Raw genomic sequence first — 22,438 nt, 5'->3', positions numbered from 1 at the left:
AACAATAAAATGCTGCTCACATGCACATTTTACTGATGATATCTCTGTAACGTTTTGAATACAAGACTTTTACTTTGCACTCTGGTATTGATGCTTTTACTTAAGGTAATCTGAGTGCTTCTCTGCCATTGAATTTAAATACATTAGTCAAATACGAGTAATTTTAAAAGCTACAATTCAAACTATCCAAATCAGTATGGAGCTTCAAAAACCTTTCAACCTTCAACCCTAAGCTGTTGGATATTGTAAATGTAATTACCACATAACAATATTTTACACCAACAGGGACATTCTTCTTATATCACAAGTAGAATGACGCACACTGTCAGAATGTTCATATTTAATGGCTTCCTAATTTCAGATAATCCCGGTACATGCACTGGCCTTCGTTCTGAAAGCTCCAAATGTGCCAAATAAAACACAACCTGTGTTATCTCTGACACAGTATTACCATGATAAAACAATGTTGGAAAAGCAAATCAATGTGGCTTACATAAAGGTCATTGCTGCAACACAGAAGTCCAGTTTGTTATGTTCTCTTTACTATCAGGTTTTAATAGGCTTGCAGCCATTGAGACAAGTAGTCTGTTACCTCATATGTATTATGCATCTGATTATTTAGATTTATGAGGGTTTTATTTTGCCCTGGCTGCAGTGTTTCAGTATGTTCCGTATTATGGGATCCAGATGGATAGGGAGCCTATAGTTTATATTGCTTGTACAGAATATTTGCACTTTGGATGCGTTGCAATAAGGTAATCCCTCCTAAATACATGCTGCTGCATTGAAACCCATTTGGGATTTTTGCTGCCATGCTAAGAGGCTCCTGCCAGAGAGATTATTAATGGCTCATGCTAAAAAGGCCAAGCAATTTGGGAGAGAAGTAGGTGTTTTCAGGGATGATGAATGAATGATGTTATAATGAAAGGTTTGAAAGACAGAATGAAGGTTAGAATGAGGGAGCAATCGGTAAACTTGGGCAAGTGAGTGAAAAGGGAGGAAGAGTGAGATTAAGGCCTGATGGGAGGGTAAGAGCGAGGGATTTGTGGAAGGGTTTTCATCTGTGTCTGGGTGTTAGTGATAGGATAGGCTCATCTCCCCCCCAGAGAAGGGTTGCACAGCACAGTGTCTGGATGGAAACATGCAAAGAAAATGCAGACCGGTGGAGAGAGTCAAAAAGAGGGGGAGAAGGTTCAGGAAGGATTAGGTACATTACCAGTGAGGCAGATGCTGGCTCTCATTCTGCAGTAACAGTATGGAAAAATGAGAGTAGTGTTTCAGCTTCTGCTTGAACCTGTACTTTAGGTAATGATGAGTAATTATTAATGTGTAATAATTCCTATATATTACAGTCAAACATAAATTTTGGTATCTTTGAAGGACTGGGTTAAGGCCAAGCCAGGGCTGTGTATTCCTGCCTAACTTGATATCTGTACTGTCTGCCAGTGTATATTTCCAGTATATGGTTATCTATCCATCCTTGTACTGAAACAGTTATAAAAATTTTTTTTAAAAAAGAATAGGACAAAAACATGTGTCTGATTTTCAGGTGTTTCAACCTCAGACACCATCAGTCCCGGCAGAGGCAGGTCTGGGCGGAGTCGGGGGCGGCCTAAAGGATCAGGAGGCGGGGCAAAGTCTGGAGGGAAAGGACGCGGGCGCAAGTCGACAGCGGGCAGCGCAGCAGCCATGGCGGGAGCTATGGCCGGCGCAGCAGCTGCGTCTGCAGCAGCTTACGCTGCTTACGGTTACAGTGTTTCTAAAGGTTAGTGAATGTTGAATACACTTTCTCACAAATGGATGGACACTGGCGGGCCACGTCTCTCCTGCACAAAAATCTAAAAGAAAGAACTTTTATGTTGCTATATGGCCTTTATTTACTGTAGAGAAAGGGCTTTATTAGCCGAATTTTAGAAACAGGGTTTGTGTGAACTACGTAGTGCTGTGTGTTTGTGGTCTTTTCTGCTGACCTGGCCTAACATCATTCTCAAAGCTTCTTTTTCAGTGTTTTTGTTGTTCTGGGCGTTACAATGCCAGAGAGACACTTCTAAACTGATCGTCAATTTGCATACAAAGTGGGAACTGTTGAATTAACTGTAGTCTACTACATGAGCTCACATGGTAAATCTAGTATGATGTAAAACTCTGGATGTAAAAGTCTATCAGCAGAACAACAGTCATGTTATACTCCCCACTGCCGCTCTGAGTTTCTCTTTTTTAACAGAAATGATGTCTTCATACTCAATTAATTAAACTCTTTTCTTCTCTGCTGTACTCCTGATAGATGTTAAGCTACCATCAACAAAACTCGACGCCTCCTGATGTTTTTTTTTTCTTTTTTAATCCTACGTTTTAAAGTGAAGGCTATTGTGCTTTCAATGTGAAGATTCTGGAGGAAGTGTCGAGTTTCATTCATGGTAACCAAACATCAACCGGGGAAAGTGTAACACTCTTGTACTGATGGAATTAGTGCTGTGGAAATGAACATAATACTGAATTTATTAACACATTAACATGGAATTTTCTCTCCACTGAGGTATTTGAAAATGTAGACTTTCATATATTGTACACAGCTAGAATGTAGTATTCAGTTGGGGCACTGCTTGTTCCATTAGAGACTAACCATGCCCATGTCTGTCCCTCCTTCCAGCAGGGCTCTCTGCATCCAGTCCCCTGCAGCCTTCCCTGGGCCGGTCTGGTACCAGCCCAGCCTTCAACCCCAGCAGAAGCTCGTCTCCCCAGGCCAAAGGAGGCACCTCCACCCCGAGCCCCCAGAAACAGCTGGCCCACAGCCACCACCACCACCACAGCAGCCACGGGGCAGTCAGGAAAGGCAAGGGCCCTGGTGGTCCTGGGGCTCGATAATGCACTCATACACACATGAATGTGCCCTCACACACACACGCACAACTGTCTCAATATAGAACACACACACACACACACACGCACACACAGAGATAACTGACCTACTCTCACTGTGATCCCCACAGACGCCCTTCACCTAGACTGAATAGGGAATATACAGTAACTGAGGCTCACTACCTAGAGGACCATGCTGTGTCTGCTGGCTCAGCAACTAAAATGACCCTCCTCACACCTACACACACACAGACACACACAAACACACACACACACACACACACACACACACACACACACACAATATCATTTGAAGGTACAGTCCCTACCAGCCTCCCCATTTCCTCGGTTCAGTTTTATTTTAATGTGTCCGGGTCGGTGGACAAAATCTGCCTTGAGTATTTTTGTTCGCATTGTGACGAGTATTTCCAAGTGCTTTCTGAGAAGACAAAACTGTACTTTTCTATCCATGACAGGAAGCTCTTTTGATGTGCTACTTAGGTGTGATTTTACAACAGGCGTGAACCAACGCATGTAGCGTAAAGGGCTTTGAAATCCTTGCGATTGCCAGGTTAGGGAGGCAAAGGAGTTTCCGTCAAATGCACTGAGCCGCGTCTTCCGTTTTTGGATGTTATCGATTCTCATACATGTACATTAGGTTATTTAATTGTTCTGTAGATATGCTCAATGCAAACTGGTGGAAGATTCTGCATTTCACAGAGCTTAATGTGAACCCATACCTTACCAACCCACACTTTACCAAACAATATGTCTACAGCTTTTCTACTAAAGCTCTTATTTTTGTAATAAAGATGCCAGTACCCATACAAACATGGCAGGTCTCAGCATCTTGAAAAATTTCTTGTCCATAAAATGTATTCCCGCACAGAAGGAAATGAAAATTGATTATATATTTTTTGTCCAATGGGTAAATGAATGAATGGATGATGATGAAAAAAAACATATATTCCAAAATGAGGGGGCACCAGTTGATGCTGCTAACAGTAAATCTATGAATTCACTCAGATTATTTGGTTGTCTAATATTTAAGTTATTTGAGTTATATTAAAAATGGGCAATTCACCATAGTTGCGAATGGGATGTTCAGCTGTTAAACAGTGTAAATTGTATTGAAGCCATTTTTTACTTTTCAGAAATTGTTTTTGTGATGAGAAGTCTGTGGTTCTCTTTGATGTCATTGATGTTTTAGGAAAAAAAAAAAAAAAAAGATTTGCATCAGTGTCCTGAGTTGAGCACTACATCTGTTATAGGTTTGTTTGTTTTGTGTTAATAGTGTGATTAAAATATGCTGTTCTATATTGATGTACATAATGATGAGAGCGACATTTCCTCTGGCTTTTCCCTCATTTGCCTGTCTATTTTTATAGGTCATGTGTACATATGAAGAAATGCATCAGCCATTTTACTAACAGGAGGAGCCAAATGAAAATAAAGGAGTGCTAAATCAGTCTTTCTGCTTAATTCCAGTTATTTTTTGTGTTCATTATAGTAATCTGCATGGCTGTTTGGGACAATAGATTAGCACAAGGTATGTAAAAGATGGATAAAATAATGGAAACCTGACCAATAGGGCTGAAGGGAATCCTTTGACCCTTCTGCATAAAACACATCAGACTATATTACTTTCTCCTATTGCATGCTGGTCCAGGTTTTGTGTTTCATTCTCCAGATTACGCAGCTTTGCACAATTGTTGTTGAGACTATCGCAGAGGTATTGAATCAACTGTGGCTTTTTTGAAACCATAATTCTGTGGTCTTTGGCAGCTGTCCTGTAAAGATCCAGGGCCCCTGTTCTGTTCCCTTTGCCATGTTAAATAATATTGCACTGACTCCTGACACCCAATAACATCTGCAATCATAGATCTTAAATGTTTACGCACTTATTTTGGAACCTGAGATATAAAAAGTCACTGAAATTTGAAGGTCAATCTCTTCACCGACCACATTTTCGCTTTGGTTTACAATTCAAAATCACACTTTTTTTTTGAACAAAATACTCCAAATGCTTCTCTATATTAGACATTCAACATTCAAAAATAAGATCTCATTTGGAAGGCCTCCCTATGCACCCGCAGGTCACATCCAGTCCTAATTTTGTTTGCTCTCACCATTCAAAAATTCAACTGTAGTCTTTCCAGAAACAATTTCCCTGTCAAAATAATCTACAGACCTCGCTGCTGACGGTTTTCATTGGAACCGCTTTCTGCTGAAGTCCCCATGAAAACTGTGCAGTGAGAGCTCAATAACTGGGACATTGTTTTTGGAAAGACATGTTGTTATTGAGTTTTCTAAATTAGTTTTTTCATTGTTACGACCAGCAGAAACCAAATTCCATTCACCTCCATTGTATTGGGGATGGTGGAAATGCAAGGCTTGTAGCAGCAATGCATTTGTGAGAAAGTTTTTTTTTTTTTTTTTTGTAATTTAGGTGAACTGACCATTTACCAAATACACTGTACATAATGACCCGAATGAAATGTACAGAAACAACCCAGTCAAGCTATGTATTTGATATTTTAAGCATTGCAAAAGATATAAGAAGTCAAGACTCTGACGCGCACCTGCATTAACGTCCATATATTTTCACATGGTTCGGTGTAGGGCCAGCTCAGATTTGATCTCGATGAGCCCCCTCAGCAGCATGTTCTTCCTGGTGCACTCTGACATGACCACGGAGCAGACTGTAAACACAGGACTTCCAGGTCTGGGCTTGTTCCCGGCCAGCCGTTATATAAGCCTCTGCACCTAGACTCCTGACTTGAATCACATCCAAGGTACAATCTGCTCTGGCCAATGTTTGGGAGCGTCCTATGTATGTTTGTGTATGTGTATACTGCAGGGGCTTGTGCCAAAAAGGACTATCTGCAACACAGTCAAACCTGGAACACGGACTGACGTAGAAAGACCAGTGCCAGGTTTTGCTCTGGAAAGTTATCTAGCCAGTTGTATCCCTGTAAACCTGCTTCTTGGAATGAGGCTCAGGCCCATTTCAGTTGTCAAATGTGGCATGATCGTATGCAGGTGATATATCTCAATATGGGATATCTATAACCATATTTCCTGTTGGTGGTTCCTAACTTTTTAGTGTGACTCTTAAAACTAATCAAAGTCTCCTTCCTCACAAGTTATATGACCTCAGTGTGGAGATACTTTTGTTGTTAAAGTTCCAAGGAGTTAAGTAGAGAAAAGTCAGACATTTTTATCTTGTGCCTTTCCATATTTGGCACATTAGATGCATTGCACCATTTCATTTTGCCAACATTTTCCTCACCGCAATCAGCGAATGTGATGGTAGCTGGCACTAAAGTGATAAATTTCTTGGTCCCAAGAACTCTCAACCCACTGGCTCACAGAGTTACTGGAAGGCACGAAACACAAAGGAATTCTTTTCACTTTTTATTGGCGTTTTCTTTTAAAGTGGATTAAAAAAAAAAGTTTCCATTTTTAACTTTTTAAAAACCAGGTCTATAACTTCACATCAGCTGTTTCAGGTTCAACTACCACAGTGAGTTACTTTACCGTCTGGATGGAATCTGAACTGTGCAAAACAAAAGTGTGCATTAAAAAAAAATTGCAGATGTTTAGTCAACAATTCAGTTACACATTTTGTAAAACTTACAAACATGTAGCATGTAATATTGCAACGTTAACATGAGGTCATGTTCTAGCTTTGTTTTTTTTAACACTTATTATCATGCTTCCCTTTCATTATCACTTCAGTAACATTCAATGGATTCAAGTACACTGGATGGTAGTGTGACGCATCATCTCACAACATAAAACATAAGTAAACTGGCATGACAGGTGAAAAGCCTCAGTGTAGTGTGTATTCATCCACTTTATAAGCTAGTGAGACAAAGGGTACGAGCTACTGGGCTGCTAACAGATAGGACACCACGGTCAGCGCTGCGGCCTCGATGGAGAACAGGTGATGGTCTTCCACGTGCGGGCAGCTGCTCCTCATGAACTCGGCCAGCCGGAGCAGATACTCCAGGTTGTGGCCCGACTTCCCTCTGCACAGGGCGATCTGGATGCCGATCTCCTCCGGGCTGGCCGGCCCCAGGTAGAGGGGGTTGTCTGTGGTGGCTATGTACAGCAGCGCCTGGACCGGGGGCTGGCTCTCCCCCTCAGCGAAGAAATCCACCATCTTGGTGACGTAGCCACCGCAGACCGCCTCGCGCACGTTCAGGTACTTCAGGGACTCCTCGACTTGAGATCCCGTCACCTCGAACGCCACACCCCAAGTGCTCGCCTGTGAGAAGAGGAAAAAAAACATGTTTTGTTATTCCCCCAGGTAGTTTCCTTAAGCCTGGAAACCCCACTGCAGTTTCCATAGCCTCGCATAGCAACCAATAGGAAGTAGGGCTTTCCACTTACGTCATCATCTTCGATCAGCGTCACCACTCTTCCGGGCTGCAGAGGGGAGGAAGAGAAATGGGTCACGTCATGAACAACGCCTAATGCAGTGTGAGCCAAACAGTCGACAAACAGCAGCCAGCTGCGCCAGTGGAAGCAAAACACCATGGTGATAAACAGAAAAACAAACAAACAGAAACATTAAGCATCTTACCAACTGGTCGTTCCCGCGGTGGAAGTTGTCTCCGTGCCAGAAACGTCTCTTGTAGCCTTGAACGTAGCCGACCTTGCTCCTCTTGTACTTGAAGTCGGGCTTCCACACCAGCGACCCGTACCCGAAGATCCACAGGCTTGTCTTCCCGGCGACGATGTCTTGAGGCTTCATTTTGATCGGTAGTGTTGGCGAGGTTTCAGATGAATCGATGGGGACCACTCTCTTTCACTTCGACGTTTTCAGCTAAGATGACTAGCTGGCTAGCGTTAGCTTCCTCCGGTCCAGGAGTAGCGGTACCGGTTGGCTCGCAGGTATACCGCGGACGGTATTTGAGCCCAACTGCTTGGCAGTTGCGAAGATGGAGTTTCGCAGTTGATTTTGCCTTGCACTATGCATTGCCGTTGCATTAAAGGTGCCGCATTATGCCTTAAAAATCCATGGCAGCCGCTTTGGCCTTCTAATCAATGGGGCGGAATCAAAACCCGTTCAGGCCCGCTGGTTCGCCGGCCTGCTTAAAATACGAGTTCAAAGTTAACGAATTAAAAAGATCGAGGTTTTGATTTGATGTTGTCGGCGTTTCAAGCCCCCTTCGGTTAATCTTCTCCCGGGACAAGAAGCGTTTCCTCGATAACATGGCGAAGCGGCGCTCACGTATTTATACCGTCCGGGGCGGGTGGGCGAGTCCATTCTAGGGGTTTCCACCAATAATATTTAAGAAAGAATTGTCCTTCATCATATTTTACCCAATCAGGTTTCGGTGCGCCGAATGAGGCGGGACTTCAAACAAAACCGGTTATACGATTGGCTTATATTTGACTTTAGACGCACACCAACCTTTGAATGTGATTGGTCGATGAGCTGTCACTTCAACTGACTCAATGTATGATTGGCTGTCTGTGTTGTCATTCTCTGAATATATTTCCATATGGTTCAGACTTGATTTGGCTGATGCAACTTCCCACAGCATTTCAGGGCCATAGCCGCAACCAGGCAACATACCAAGACATTGCATCAGTTGTGATTTAAAAGAGAGAGGCCTACATAGGGCGATGCATTTCACAAGATATGCCACCAAAAAAAAAAGAAAAACAATGAATAATAAATAATTATCCCTCTCGGAATAACATGACCTGAACACAGTATGGATGGAAATCTCTGTGAGCAAGTAAATAAGCATCCTACATGGATGTTTAAATGATTCAGGGCAAGTGAGGGCTGTAATCTAGTCCCAGACCAAAGAGCCAATGGCACAACAAAGGCCACTGACAGCTAAAGATCCTGCACCACCACATATATCTCAATACTTGTTGAAGGGAGGTGAACACGTAGTTTTCTTTTTGAATTTGCTGTTTTGTGTTTAATCACAGTTTCGTTTTTTTGTTGTCACTTCTAGCAGGTAGGGTCATTTTGACATGCCACATGTGATTGGTTGGCTCAGGGTCAGCCTGTTATCAGGCTCATCAGAAATCCTACTCTTGCAGATTTATTCCAACTTTGTAAACACACACATAAGTCCCTTTTTATACACTTTACTCAACAAACATGCTGGTCTGGCAGCCATATGCATGCTGTTTGATAACCATCCCAGGTTTAGACTGTTTGTCGACACAACCCTAATGTTCACTCCTAATAAACCAGATGCTTGCACTCAGCAGAGACACAAGACAGAACAGTGATCAGAAAGATGAAAGACCTGATCAAATGTACCAAAATGCCGACCACTCCTGCTGGATCTGATATAGTGTAATAGCAGCGGCTCATCTGTGCTCAATAGATAGATTATCTATAAATAGCGGGCATTATCTGCCTTGATAAGAGGCCAGACAACTGTATCAGCTCTTCATAAATCTAAAGCACCACACAATCCAGGCCTTTGAGCGACCCTGTGTCATGCACAAGCCTCCATCCCATTACGCCTTTCACGGCCTTTCACGTCCATCCACTCCTCAAGCCTGCTGCTACAGTATCTCTGGGCCGCTTGCTCTAAGGCCACTAAAGGCTTCAACTAAGCCACACTGACACCAATGCCTGTAATCTAATCTAGTGCACTGATTCAATGTTTTGACTTGTCGATTTCTCAAATATTCACTATTTGTCTTTGCTCTCAAACAATTTGAAATAGAAGGCCCATAATAAAATATCCACTTATACTGTGACTTGTATGGACTTTGCCCTAATATCATCGTGTCCATGCTTGTTTTTATGGCCCACAGGATACAGTATATAGTATATGCAGATAAACAAGATAGACTGCATGTATAGGTCCTGCGGCAGTGAAGGCGGAGGTTGCATGTGGAAACATTCTTCTGTATCCTAAAGAATGTGACTGTACTTGTATAACACTACATGCATAACACTGAAAGGATTTGTCACAGATTCTTTTAGTAGGTTTGTCTGAATTATTGGATGCACTGTCAGGGATGTAGCACGAAGTCCTGGACCGTGTACATATGCATTCTCTATAGGCTCCTCCCAGCATCCACAGCTATTCATTCTAGTATCTCTGTGGGCCCTTATAACACCAGGGCCCCGTATAATCAGTCCCTTTCCCCCAGTCCTACCCCTCTATAGATCATGTATTTATAATTGAATGCTCTATTATTAAGTATTTAGGTTACATACTGCTCTTTTAATCATGTTGCTTTAAACTTGAACTTGTGTGAGGTTTTGTTTGGGCAGGGACTGACCACTTATTTCCTGTGTGTGGGTTTCTTACTGACACCTAGTGTTAATTAATGAGACGACTGCAAGTGCAGCGTAGGGAAACGTTACAGTACACTGTGAGAGTGACAGCATCATAATGTATCAGTATAATCTGCCTGCACATGCATGTGCAGAAACATGCTTTAATGACGCTTTCAATGAAAAGAGATGCAGCAAAGGAGAGAAAGCCAGAGCTAAGTAGCAGTTTTGCACTCTTGATTGTGATTGAGTGACACAAGTTTGATGTAGAGGGACTTTTCACATTCCTCATAGAGAGATTGGAAGATTTGAATTTCAAATCTGCTTCCTGATTCCCCATTCATGACATCAATATCACAGATTTCCCCCACTTCCTTCTTCAGAATAAATAGTGCTGATTAGTGTGTTTGTCTGCGCTCTCGGTTGTTTTGAGGTTTGTTTCCTGAAAACCCAAAGTCATCTGCGCGAGTGATTGCGGTTTGAAGAAAGCGATGCGTGAGAAAAAGCGTTGGCCCGCGCCGGCATGTTCTGCATTTTTTAATCAGGGAGGAAACAGGAACTGATGTCACAGGGTCACAAACAGGATGCTGTGATTATAACACAATGAAAATGCCTGGCCATGCTATGGAGACCCAGAGGCCAAAGAGCAAAGCCCTAGCATGTGTTTGCCACTGGGATCAAGAGCGAATGAGGGTGTGTGTCTGGATATAGGTGTGAGTATGATGATGGTGGGAAGAAACTCTTCAGGCTGGGTCAGGTAACAGACCAAACCATGTGGGGGGGGCTGGCTTTAACTAGATGATTAATTGTTGTGATAACATGTGTGTTTTTCTTGAGCTAGGCCGGAAGCACCATTTTCCAAACTTTTTTTTTTTTTTTTTTTTTTTTTTTAACACACACAACACTAGCCCTTAGATGAGGATGCCTAGGTCAACAGGCTAACAGGATGTATGTGAAGGGAAAAGCCATCCAGATTCTCTGCCGAGTGTTGATTGCTGCTGATTAGGGGGTGTTGACTGTCGCAGGATTTCTGTTAACTGGAGGCAGGAGAGGTTTTGCATTTGATAATGCAGATGACACATTTCCTCAAAATGGATTTTTTAGACACATTGGAACACATTTTAAGGCTGATATCTCAAGGGGCAGTAAGACTGACTAGATTGCTCTGGCAAGTAAACTTTTCTTCTTTTTTTATTTATGTGGATTCGTAGCAGATCCACTGGCTCCCATCTGGTTTCCCCTCCCCTCCGGTGACAGCCCCAGTGCCAGGCCCTCTTCCCTAGCTTTGTTCGCAGGAGTGGGTAGCACAGAACCGGGCAGTGAAATATTGCTCTTAACCCTGAAGGGGAGGCAGGCAGTTGGGGAGCCTGTAAGTGCTCATGTGTGTTTTTTATGGGGAGGGGGTCTGTGCACTCTGTGTGTCATGCACACGGGGCGAGAGGCCTGGCATATGCTGCTGTTTTTATGGCACCACAGACTCACTCCATGCTCCCCCCACGGCATCTGTTTGGTTGGCTGTGTGTGTGTTCGTGGACGCGTGTGTGTGAGCATTATGAGACATGGGGTGGGGTGGGGGGGGGTGTTCCCCTTTGCCCTGCGCCTGGCTTTGTTTCGCCATTTCCAGCTTGAGGGGGTGGTATCCGTGGAAACGGATTTGAATTTCAAGCCAATTTAGGGCCAGAGAGAGAACGAGGAGTGGGTGAGTGGGCTGGGAGCCAAAGGCGTTTCCAGGAATTACTTGAAGTACTGATGCCAGTCAGGGGGCTTTATGTCTCTACCTAATGTCCAAAACATTAAATATGATGTGTGAATGTAGGAGAGCAGCTGGATTTCATATTCATAAAGCTGCTCGCAATTTAAAAGATCTAGCTGAGCAATATAAATTGAGTACAGGATGAAACAGTCTCCCCTTAAATGAATCTCAGATCAAAAACAAATGCAGCACACATTTGGTCATCATTTGTACTCAGTTTCATTATTTTAAAAACACCCTCAAAAATAATTTCCTTTTCCATTCACTGACATCAAATTGAACAGTTTTCAAGGAAGTTTTATTCTTCAGAAGTTTGGTCCTTATAAATATGCATTATATACAAAATAATATTATAAAACATATAAAGAGCAGTGTGTCATATTTAAATTAAACTCTGGAAATAATCATTTTTAAAAAATTACATTATTGGTTCTGTATTTTTGAAATTTATTATAGGCAGGCAGTGGTGTGACAGTCTTTTCTCCTTGTTTTGAGTCTCTTTGTTTTTCTCGGTTGGGTTTGCATTAAAAAAAAAACAAACACTTTTCTATGCAAACGATTCCTTTCTCTTGGATCTTGCTGGCACAGCACTGACTATTGCGCTCCTGTGGTTTTCTCTTCAAATCCCTGTTGATTAAAAAGTATTTTCCCCAATTTATTTTTGTAGTGCAAATGATCCAAGAACAGACAAGGGCACAAATTTAGCATTCAAACCCCCTCTTTTAAGGCTTCTAGTGAATTTGGGCTGCATACAATCTTCACCGTTGCATGGAAAAGTCCAACCAGTCATTTTCACGTGATTGACAGTTGAAGATTAGTTTCAGACATTCATAACTCTCAGTGTTTGTGAGGTTGGATTGTGACGGTGGGTGAGTTCACTCGTCTCGACCCTGAGTCTTGCATAGCAGGCGAAGATGGCAGGAGTGAGTTTGTGAGCTGGGGGGAGGGGGGGTTGGGGGATTTGAAGGGGTCAAATCTTAGGCACCTTTTTTACTGATTGGTTGGCTATCAAAGTCTTCATGATTATCACACAAGGCCGGGTCAGATACGAGGGGCAATGATCCACCTTCACCTCCTTCTACTGTCCAGGATGGCCGAGATAATTATAAATTAATATTTCACCGATGCTCTGTCAGTCTTCACACCTTGTGTAGTCAGTCTATTCGCCAGTCCGTTCAACCACTGTCACAACTGAGAGAGGTCCTTCACTGTACATGTTTTGCATACAAACACTCGGTCAACATAAGGTTTCTCAGTTCTGTTCTTTTTTTTTTTTTTTTAGCAGAGCAGAGGTTTCTGCCCTCTCCAGTTCTCAAGTGTTCCAGAGCAGCAGTGGACATCTTAGACAATCTCCAGTCTCTTCTCAGCATTTGTAAACAATCCAGAATATTATATTCTGCCTCGATTGTGTCTTTTTTTCCCTCCTTCCCTCGCTTTCAGACCCCTCACAGTTTATACCTGTGGGAAGAAGAGGAGAGGAAGAAATTGTAACAAAATGAAACAACACAATAATCCCAAAGCTAAAAACTCTCTTAAGTGTTTTCACAGTGCTGTTTGAACTCTAATAGGTCACATGCTCCAGCATCAACATTATATTTTCCTTGGAAATGAACACCTTAAAAATTCCACTAAATGCAACAGCAGTAAAACATAGCACCTTTGAGACCAAGCGGAGCCAAACATGTGTGAGGAATCAGTGTAAGTTCGGACTTAAGGTAATCACATGGCCAAGATAAAGAATAGCCAGTGTAATTTACAGAAACCAATAATGCAGTTGATTGGGCTTTCCCCAGTTTAGTTCCAAATACCATAACAGTCTTTCTACCTATAGCACCATCCCCTTGTCATAAATACTGGCGCACCAGTGAGGGATTGTGCACTTGGGATGACATGATGCAGTCTAATGTAATGTAGTGTAAGATCTGCGGAAATGCTGATGAAGATGTGATTTTTTTTGGCTTACCTCAGTTGCTATGACGCATTCCCTCCTCTCCTCTGCTATAACAAATACCGACTGGTACATGGAGTCTCTTGAGGAACATATCGTTGATATCCTACACTCTGGCTTTTCACTGCAAACACAAATCACACGTTGTGTTAAACACAAACTAGAAGCACATGGCAGAGCTATGCATTAGGTGCACACGTACACAGTGAGGCAGCAGAGAGGATGTGTAGCAAAGCAATAATTGTCAAATATGTATAAACTCTGTAAATGAGGAATGGTTTGAGAAAAAATAAACAACTAGGGCTCGTTGTTGGGTTCAAACAACAGAAAGGATGCAGTGCATGAGTGAGAGCACCAATTAAGAGTCATTTCCACACTGTGTAAACACAATCAATAGAAGAAATCTATGGAAATGTCCTAGCACTTTGACACACATTATGGTTTAGTACAATCAGCTTCAATATGGATGCTCTTACCTGTACATTCGACTCAAGGGCATTTTGTCTTCTAAACATTTGTCATAAATAAGACTTTTATCCTCTTGTGACTTTTCATCCTTGAACTCCTTTGATTTAGAGTTGTAAGAGTCCAAGTGATAGTTTTTGTGGATAAAGTTCGATTTCTCCGAATCACAGTCCACCTCCAGGCCGATTTTCTGGTTGGTATTTTTCAGCTGGGAGGCTGGGATCAGGTTATCTCTCTGAACATTGGACAAGTTATTCATAGTCTCTGCGTCTCCCCTCTCTCTTCGGGCCTGCCTGTGGATGTGCCTCAAAGCCAAGCCCACCATGCACAACAGCACCAGCAGCGCCACTAGCCCCACAGCCAGAGAAACTGCCGCCCACTGGAAGCCGTCCTGAATCTCTCCTTTGGTCACGGGAGAGGTGACGGATGCGAAGAACTCGCAGCGGGGCCCAGTGAAGCCTGATGTGCAGATGCAGGTTGCTGGAGGCTTGCCCGGCCCACCGCCCCCGGTGCAAAGACCCCCGTTGAGGCAGGGGCGAAGGGAGCACTCGTCTAAGATTCTGTCACAGTTACGTCCACCGTAGCCCGCAGGACAGACACAAGTGTAGTCGTTGATTCGGTCTTGGCAGGTGCCAGCGTTGAGGCAAGGGTTACCGGCACACTCATTGATGTTGATCTCGCAGCGCTGGCCTGTAAATCCCGCACGGCAGCTACACACACGCATGCCGCCGTGGATCAGACACTGACCACCTACAGAAGAGGAGGAGGAAGAGGATGGTTAGCATCAATAAACACAGCCAACATTAACATCCAAAATGATTTCCACATCAGAGAGAGAACAATCTCCACAGACCCTCCCACGAGGCCCCTTTCGGTTCACACATCTCCATCAAATTCACAGTGTGACCACAGCGCTGAGTATTGTTCTCCTAACACAGACCAATCCCAGAAGCCCTCCGTGTTTACAAGAAGACAGAAATTGAGCTGAGCTGGATATTTGTCCCCTTTCATCAACAACCGCAGCGAGCTGTGGCGACATTTACAAGCTGCAGCTCTGAGCTGCCTGAGTGTTTATATGTAGGACAATAGACACCAAGTTCCCACCAATTCCTGTTGTTCCTCGCTGCTTCCAGTTGCAGGAATTTGAAGGGGGGAGAAAGAGCAAGGGGAAGTTCAGAAAGGGGGGGCAAAGAGGGGAGGAAGACCATACCATTAGCGCAGGGAAGCGACGTGCACTTGTCCACTCTCTTCTCGCAGTTGAGTCCGGTGTAGCCGCGGGGACACTCGCACATGTAGCTGCGGCCATTGTCCTTCTCCCAGCACTTGCCACTGTGGAAACAGGGGGAGTCGGCGCACGTCAGCAGGCTGTGCTCACAGTGAGAGCCCTCAAAACCTTGGAGACACGAGCATTTGTAGCCACTTTCCAAATTCTTGGGAAACGGAAAAAGAGAGGAAAAGTTAGTTGGAGAGCACAAACCTAGAGCATCAGCCAAAAAGAAAATTGCATCGAAATATAAGGATGTATCTGTTTCCAACGTACTGCGCATTTCCCTCCATTCCTGCAGGGGTTGCTGTCACACTCCTGCATCTCCAGCTCGCAGTTGACCCCTGTGAAACCCGGCAGGCAAGTACACGTATAGCTGCCCTGTCCTGTGTTCATACAGGTGGCGCCATTCACACAGGGATGGTGATGAGTGCAGAAGTTTAGATCTGGGGGAGAGAAGAGTGTTTGTTTACAGGCTGCCTGCAGGGGTAAAAAAAAAAAAAAAAAACGGTCTACCCTGGATGTGCACAAAGCTATGAATGGAACACTTCAGAGGAAACCTAATTTACAAATGCTTTCAAGTTAATTCAAATGAAAACAGTGTGCAAGTAATACGAGAACATCTTTTAAAAAGGAACAGCAGCAGTGGTCCAAGTTGTGTGGTGTACCTTGGTCACATAATAGGCCTCCCCAGCCCTCCTGACAGTTACACTGCCATGGCAGCTGGCAGGTACCGTGCTTACAGGCCGGGTACTTCCTACACTCGTCGCAGAATGTGCCCTGCCATCCGTCTCTGCATCTGCAAAATGTCAAAACAGCGTCTTTGATTAACCGCTCGTTCCTCTTTTTGTGTATCGTATAATTGCCATGAATAACATATTTGAATCTGGTTCTTTGAGCTGATTTGATTTCGGCTCTATTAAACATGCAATCAGTCGACTTCGATTAAATGAGAGCAGACATCTACGCTTTATAGGCCTGCCATAGATTAGCTGGTGGTTGCAATAAGAAATCGGTCATCAATCATGTAACAAGACATTAATAGCTGCGCCACAGTTGGATACGATCATTAAATGCTTGTATAAATCAATCACGAAAAATATGATTTATTTCAGAAGGCATACGATGAGTGCAGAGTCACATCCCACATGAGCACTGGTGATTGTGTTTTTTCCCCCAACTTTATTACATTATTACACATCTATAACATATAACTACGGTGAGGTGAGGCCAATGCTGGGTGTCAAACAATCATGGAGGTATGTGCCTTATATTAAGGCTAAATAATGATAATATAATAAAGCAAAGGTGAAATATTGCTTCAAAGATTTCTGGCAGCCAGCCAACAATCAAATTCTTTTTTTTTTCTGGTTTCCCATGAATATCTGTTTCTCAGCGCAGTGTGCAGCAAACTTCTCAGACTATGATTGTGGGACTTAAGATGTACTTTAAAGGTTCCAACATTCTTTGCTGACTGAGCAGAGGAATGGGCTCAGCTTTACGGTGTTTGGTATCTACTGGATTTAACCGCAATTTGGGTCAGTTTTAGTGCTGGGAATGATGGATTTGTGTCTTTAAAAAAAAAAAAAAAGACGGCAAAATAGGATTCAGGAGGAATTTCTCACAGCGAGTGGGTGAGTGTGTGAATTATCCTTTCTGGTGAGTGAGCGAGTGAGACAGGGTAGTGACAAGAAAGGAACATGGGAAGCAGAGAAGTCGGTGAATGGCGCAGGGAGACGACAAGGGGGGATATACTGAAATGATGTTGATATATTGAACTTTAACCTCTTTTAATAAATTCTATGGAAGCAAGAACAGCCTGTGTGAACCGTAATAGGATGAAATATCCCACTCCGATGAATTGTATATAAACACAATTTGCAGCAAACCGAGTTGCTGATGTTAATATGACAATGAACTCGCACTGCTCCCATATGTGTTCCTTCCTACACACCGGCCAACACCTATTTCAACACTTCATAATTATTAATACTTACACACACTCGCCAGGTTTGGAGCAGTTTCCGTTATTCTCGCTGCAGCCCTCCAGACAGATAGCTAAAGCAGAGAAGGAAAAGCACAAACAAAACAGTCAGTCTGCTGCTCTTTTTTTTCTACTATAATGCTCCAATCTGGTTGTTTTAGCATAACTGGGCCTGCTGACAAATTGAATATTAAGTTGCACAACTTTCACAACAGCTGATAATATAAATAACAAGAAGCAAAAGCACTGGCTCTAATAAAAAAAAGAAAATACTATTGAATTGAAATCCATAAGGTGACGAAAGTCTTTAAAATAACAACCAAGGTCTATAAAAGCCCTCATTTTCTTGAAATAGCCGACCGTACAGTATGCTGAAGTACATCTGTCTCAACTTTCCTCAGAAGCCTCCGTTTGATCTAAACCTGTCCGCCACACCCCCAGCTGCCACGGGGGGGTAGAATCGGTTGAGGGTTTGTTTGTCCTGTTTTAAGTGTACCGGTCTTGCATGACACTGATTCGCAGGGCGGCATATCATGCGACTGACGGTAAGCGGCCGGTTTAGTCCAGAACAGATGCTTGCTCTCAATAGCAGACAGCTGTCACTATTGTTGTTTGTGGTCTGCCAGAACCATATTTGCAGCTGCTACTACCGCGCGCTCAACAATGGAAGGGACTAAACATCGATGGCGCGTGGCGGATAATAATGCCGCGATTAACCTTGGCGCGTGCAGTCGGCTGGGCTCCTCCTATCAATGCCCGCGCGCACTCCCCCCCCCCACACCTCCACACCTCCACACACACACACACACACACACACGCGCGCGCGCTTTAGGATTAAGTTACCGGGCACGCGCGGTACAGTAGCTACTTTATGAAGGTTTTTCCACTAATTCTCAGTTCCAGTGTGGATGTGACTTCCTTTACACTGAAACTGTAACTGAACGCCAAGCAAGCACACACCTGTGTATGCTAATTAGACAAGCTAACTGACTCACTGAGCCCTTACAGGTGTGTTCATTAGCCACTAGTTTCCAGTTGAATTGGAATTCTCTCAAATGTACCCTGTGTTTGTGCTTTATTGTGCTTAAAAACAACTCTTCTTCAAATGTGTAGAGGTCCAAATGACCAGCCCCTTGTTCAACTTGATGTATGGGAGTGAGTGAGAGAGAGGGGAAATTATAGTGTCTGAAAGAAGCCTAATCTATCTTTCTCATGTATATTTTCTGTAGTCACCAGACGATTGATGTGTCTGTAATTGCAACACGTGAGCCCATCTGGTTAGAATTTGGCGCCACGGTCGAAATAGCACATGCCAATTTCTCTTTCACCACCGACCAAGTGACATGGATGACAGATCCGCTGTCACCCCTGTGGTCGCATATCCAGCACATGGTAACTATTACTCTCACGGTGCCTCCTTCCAATCTACTCTTTGATTAATTTGTTTTGGTGAAAAGGGCCCTCGGTATTGTGGAGCCAAATGGCATCGGGCCTCCTCGTGGGCCCATTCAGAGCTGTCCAAAACATGGGAGTGTCGGTCTATGATCTGGCCAAGTGGGTTTGCACGAGTATAATGTGCCTGTTGTCATGCTAAGCCGTCTGTCCCTCAACCCATATTCAATGAGTGTTCGCAAAAACCCACAAGCAATTACACATCAGAATTATATGATTACAGAGTATATGGCAAATATGTCTGAAAAATGCATTCTGCACCGAAATTGCTTCTCAGATTTGCTAGATGTCATAACGTCATGTCTTGTTATAGTCCTCAACATCTTGTGGCCTTAAAATGAGTAATCTCACAACTTAATGACTACTGATATCCTGTGTGCATTTTTTTTCTCAAGGACCTAAACCATAATGATGAAGGGCAAAGGTCATACAGCATGAGGAAACCTGCAGAAATAATACATCTTTTAAGGTCAGGACTGTCAATTTTTATCATACCAAGCTCTACAGCTAGACCCGAAACAGATTCCCCTGTCTATAAGTCATGTTCAAACATCTGGAAGAGCCTCTCATGTTAGAACAATACACACACACACACACACACACACACACACACACACACACACACACACACACACACACACACACACACACACAAGCAACCCTGAACAACAAACCTCCGCTGTGAACTGACAAGAAAAAGAGCAAAGGCCAGACTGCTGATACACAGTAAGTCAACCAGGCGTGAACAGGCCCGATAGTCTATATTTTGTTGATTGCTTACGTTCTTCGCAGTATTTCCCCTTCCAGCCAGGCAGACAGGATAACTGTCCATCGCGGTTGCAGGTGTAGTGGCCGAATCGGTCGTCCCTGGGCGTGCATTTTTTGGAACAGCTTTCTCCGTAGTAACTTTCATTGCAGATGAACCGGTAAGAATATCTTAGCTCTGTCTGTTTTCCAGTTTGCACATCCTGAGACCAGTCAGTCCCCACACCCATCTGTCTTTGGATGGCAAAAAAGCTAATCAGAAAGTCTGGGTTGTTGGTATCTGTAAAGAGGAAACAAAAAAAAAAGAGATGGAGGAGGAAGTCAGAATTAATCTAGCTTGTTTATGTCCTGAGATGATTATGGTTTTATGTCAAGAGCTGCATCATAAATGGCTTGTGGGTTCAAAAGTCATTCACTTTCGCTTTAATAATCTGCCCAGCACCAAGCTGCATCCCTTATCAAATCCCATACAGCTTAGATGAAAGATAAACTCAGGTTGAAATTTCCTCTTTCTTTCCGTCAGCAAAAACATTCCCAGGCCCAGTCCCCTCTTCCAAAGGGCGGAACAGAGTAAGGTGTAAAATACAGGAAGATGTAGTCAGGGGTTTTTGGCAGGCACTGTGTATTCTCACCAAAGCCCACGGCTCTTTCCCACGCCAAAAATAAACCAGAGGAAGTTCAATTGTATTGGGTATAAGAATGAAAAAGGTGTTCTGAAGTTCATAACAAAGGAGTGAATAGGCGTGAAAATGTGTGAAATTGTGAACAATTAACAAGAGGTGGAGAGGAACATGTTGAGTGACGTTGCAGTATTTAATTGCCTAAAATATTTTTGCTTTTTTTGTGCATGTATTTGTGCAAAAAACGGGAAACTAGTTGGACCAGCCTCATGTGTTAAATGTACAGACAGAGCTCCCTCCTGTGGTAAAAAATGTTGCACTTACCTACAGGTAGATTTCCATAAGGTGAATGCCAGGCTTCAATTATTAATGAAAATGACCCCTAAGGAGAAAACACACAGTTAATCAATATGCATTGTACTATTTTCTTCTTTTTTTTCTACAGAGCTAATTTAGAGAGGAAACCCTACATTGTTTCTTTTTCTGCTGTATTTGATAGACTGATTCCTGACAAGAGCTCTCTCAATGACACTTCATGAAGAAATATATGTTACATTTAAATGCATGGCCATCTAAATTTTTAAATGAGCGACGTCGTGGCAGTCCAGTCTGTTTGTCGACCGAGTATTACCTAATGATATGGATTAGATGAGCTGACCAATAACCTGTGCGCTCCCAAAATGCATAGCAGCTCCCTAGCACAACAGAATAGCGCTCGCTGTTATAAAACAAATAAAGTGGAGGCACTGCTCCGCGCTCTTACCGGCCATCCAAAGTTGAACGGTATTTGAATCGGTCTAGGTAAAGTGCCACTGTCCTTGGCGCTGAAAGAGTTTGTCCCCAGCACTGCTGTCATTGTACTTCCAAAGATGCAGTCACCTGGCGAGACCACAGCCTGATAGTTCTTCAAGCAAATTCTGAAATAAGTCCTGCAGTTGGGTTTGCATGCGTTCCCGTTCGCCAGCAAACCTTTGTGATTTTTAAATTCGTGGAGATCGAGCTCAAAAACACCGGATCCAAATACCTAAAAGAGAAGGAGATATGATTTAGGAAAACGTCGGGTGTGGTTACATATAGCTTATTCTTTTTTTTTTTTTAAAAACCCTCAAACAAGTGGCTCTCCATCTGTTTGCGCCGAGGTCTCGGGACCACCGGGGGGGTTTGGAGGGGGGTGTATTATCCTTCTTCATACCTGTGATATCAACGTGGTGCTGAATGCGATGGTAAAGGTGAACCAGGCTGCCATCCTTCTCGCTTCTCCAGGGCAGCCGCGTCACCAGCCAGTAAAGCAGCAAAACCTTTCCTATTCCAAAGTATTTACACCAAGGTAAACAAATGGAAAAAAAAAAAAGAAAAAAAAATCTAAAAACACGTATATAAATCCTTCTTCACTCCCAGGGAGTTCTCCCGTAGCTCCTTGTTGGCGTGCGTCAAAAGCGTCCAAGAGAAAGCGTTCCCAATCTCCCAAGTTATCCAAAGGTGAGGGAAGACCAATATCCACACAGCCGTGCGTCTTTTCTGTCAGCAGGCGTCCCCTCCTTGCATGGTGCTGTACTCCACAATAGTCACTCCGCGGTGTGTGCGCGCGGCTCAGAGAGCTTGTTTTGGTGCTGAACTTGGTGCGTCAGTGCGCCGCGGACGTTCATCACTCGTCTTATTACTCGTGAATGAACCGTAGTGTGTCTCCTCCCAGATATATAGACTTGCACTGGGCTGCTCATTACATAAACTGTCTGTCACTCCACTGACACCGCCCACTCTACATATTCAACCCCCTTCCCTTCCAACCCAACAACAATTATCCAGATTTAATACCCACTGGCACTGTGCTGACTGACCACCATGGATAGTGGGCGATTATTAACAAGCCCTAACATCTGTTGACTTATTTTTAGCGCACAATGCGCCGGACGCACATTTACACATTATGGACAGTGAGTGAGGACAATGAAGGAGAGCCGAAACTTCGAGAATAGAAAGCAGGAATTCAATTACTGTCTTTACTCCTTGCACCCGTTTGCCCTCGGTTCCACTCAATTGCACGCCTAATTAGCC

At 43.5% G+C, this 22,438-nt stretch overlaps 3 protein-coding genes across 11 annotated transcripts in view; 1 reads left to right on the top strand and 2 right to left on the bottom strand.

The window, feature by feature from the left end:
- ino80 (INO80 complex ATPase subunit) overlaps window positions 1–4,330 on the top strand; it is a 37,467-nt gene extending 33,137 nt beyond the window's left edge. For 6 of the 9 annotated variants that reach the window (XM_051409560.1, XM_051409559.1, XM_051409557.1 and 3 more), the window contains exons 36-37: window positions 1,550–1,765; window positions 2,651–4,330. In XM_051409560.1, coding sequence (XP_051265520.1) covers window positions 1,550–1,765; window positions 2,651–2,865 — 431 coding nt within the window. In that variant the 3' untranslated portion in view covers window positions 2,866–4,330. Of the gene's footprint in view, window positions 1–1,549; window positions 1,766–2,284; window positions 2,418–2,650 lie in introns of all 9 variants that reach the window. The other 3 variants (XR_007885853.1, XM_051409558.1, XM_051409555.1) reach the window with 3 other exon arrangements.
- A 1,933-nt stretch (window positions 4,331–6,263) lies between these two features.
- Window positions 6,264–8,095, bottom strand: chac1 (ChaC, cation transport regulator homolog 1 (E. coli)). Its single transcript, XM_051409571.1, has 3 exons — window positions 7,451–8,095; window positions 7,258–7,293; window positions 6,264–7,132 (listed from the first exon to the last, which is right to left on the bottom strand). The coding sequence occupies exons 1-3, from the start codon at window positions 7,619–7,621 to the stop codon at window positions 6,749–6,751; spliced, it is 591 nt and encodes a 196-aa protein (XP_051265531.1). The 5' UTR covers window positions 7,622–8,095; the 3' UTR covers window positions 6,264–6,748.
- A 4,071-nt stretch (window positions 8,096–12,166) lies between these two features.
- Window positions 12,167–22,060, bottom strand: dll4 (delta-like 4 (Drosophila)). Its single transcript, XM_051409367.1, has 11 exons — window positions 21,576–22,060; window positions 21,147–21,407; window positions 20,708–20,765; window positions 19,780–20,043; window positions 17,560–17,620; window positions 16,231–16,361; window positions 15,839–16,008; window positions 15,509–15,728; window positions 14,310–15,048; window positions 13,849–13,957; window positions 12,167–13,343 (listed from the first exon to the last, which is right to left on the bottom strand). Exons 1-11 carry the CDS (start codon window positions 21,627–21,629, stop codon window positions 13,338–13,340), a joined length of 2,073 nt encoding a protein of 690 aa, XP_051265327.1. The 5' UTR covers window positions 21,630–22,060; the 3' UTR covers window positions 12,167–13,337.
- Window positions 22,061–22,438: the final 378 nt, after the last annotated feature.

This window comes from Dicentrarchus labrax, unplaced genomic scaffold (assembly GCF_905237075.1).
Source record: "Dicentrarchus labrax unplaced genomic scaffold, dlabrax2021, whole genome shotgun sequence".
Taxonomy (NCBI): Eukaryota; Metazoa; Chordata; class Actinopteri; family Moronidae; genus Dicentrarchus; species Dicentrarchus labrax.
Note: the sequence above shows the minus strand (reverse complement) of the source record. Positions and strands in the feature narration are given on the sequence as shown.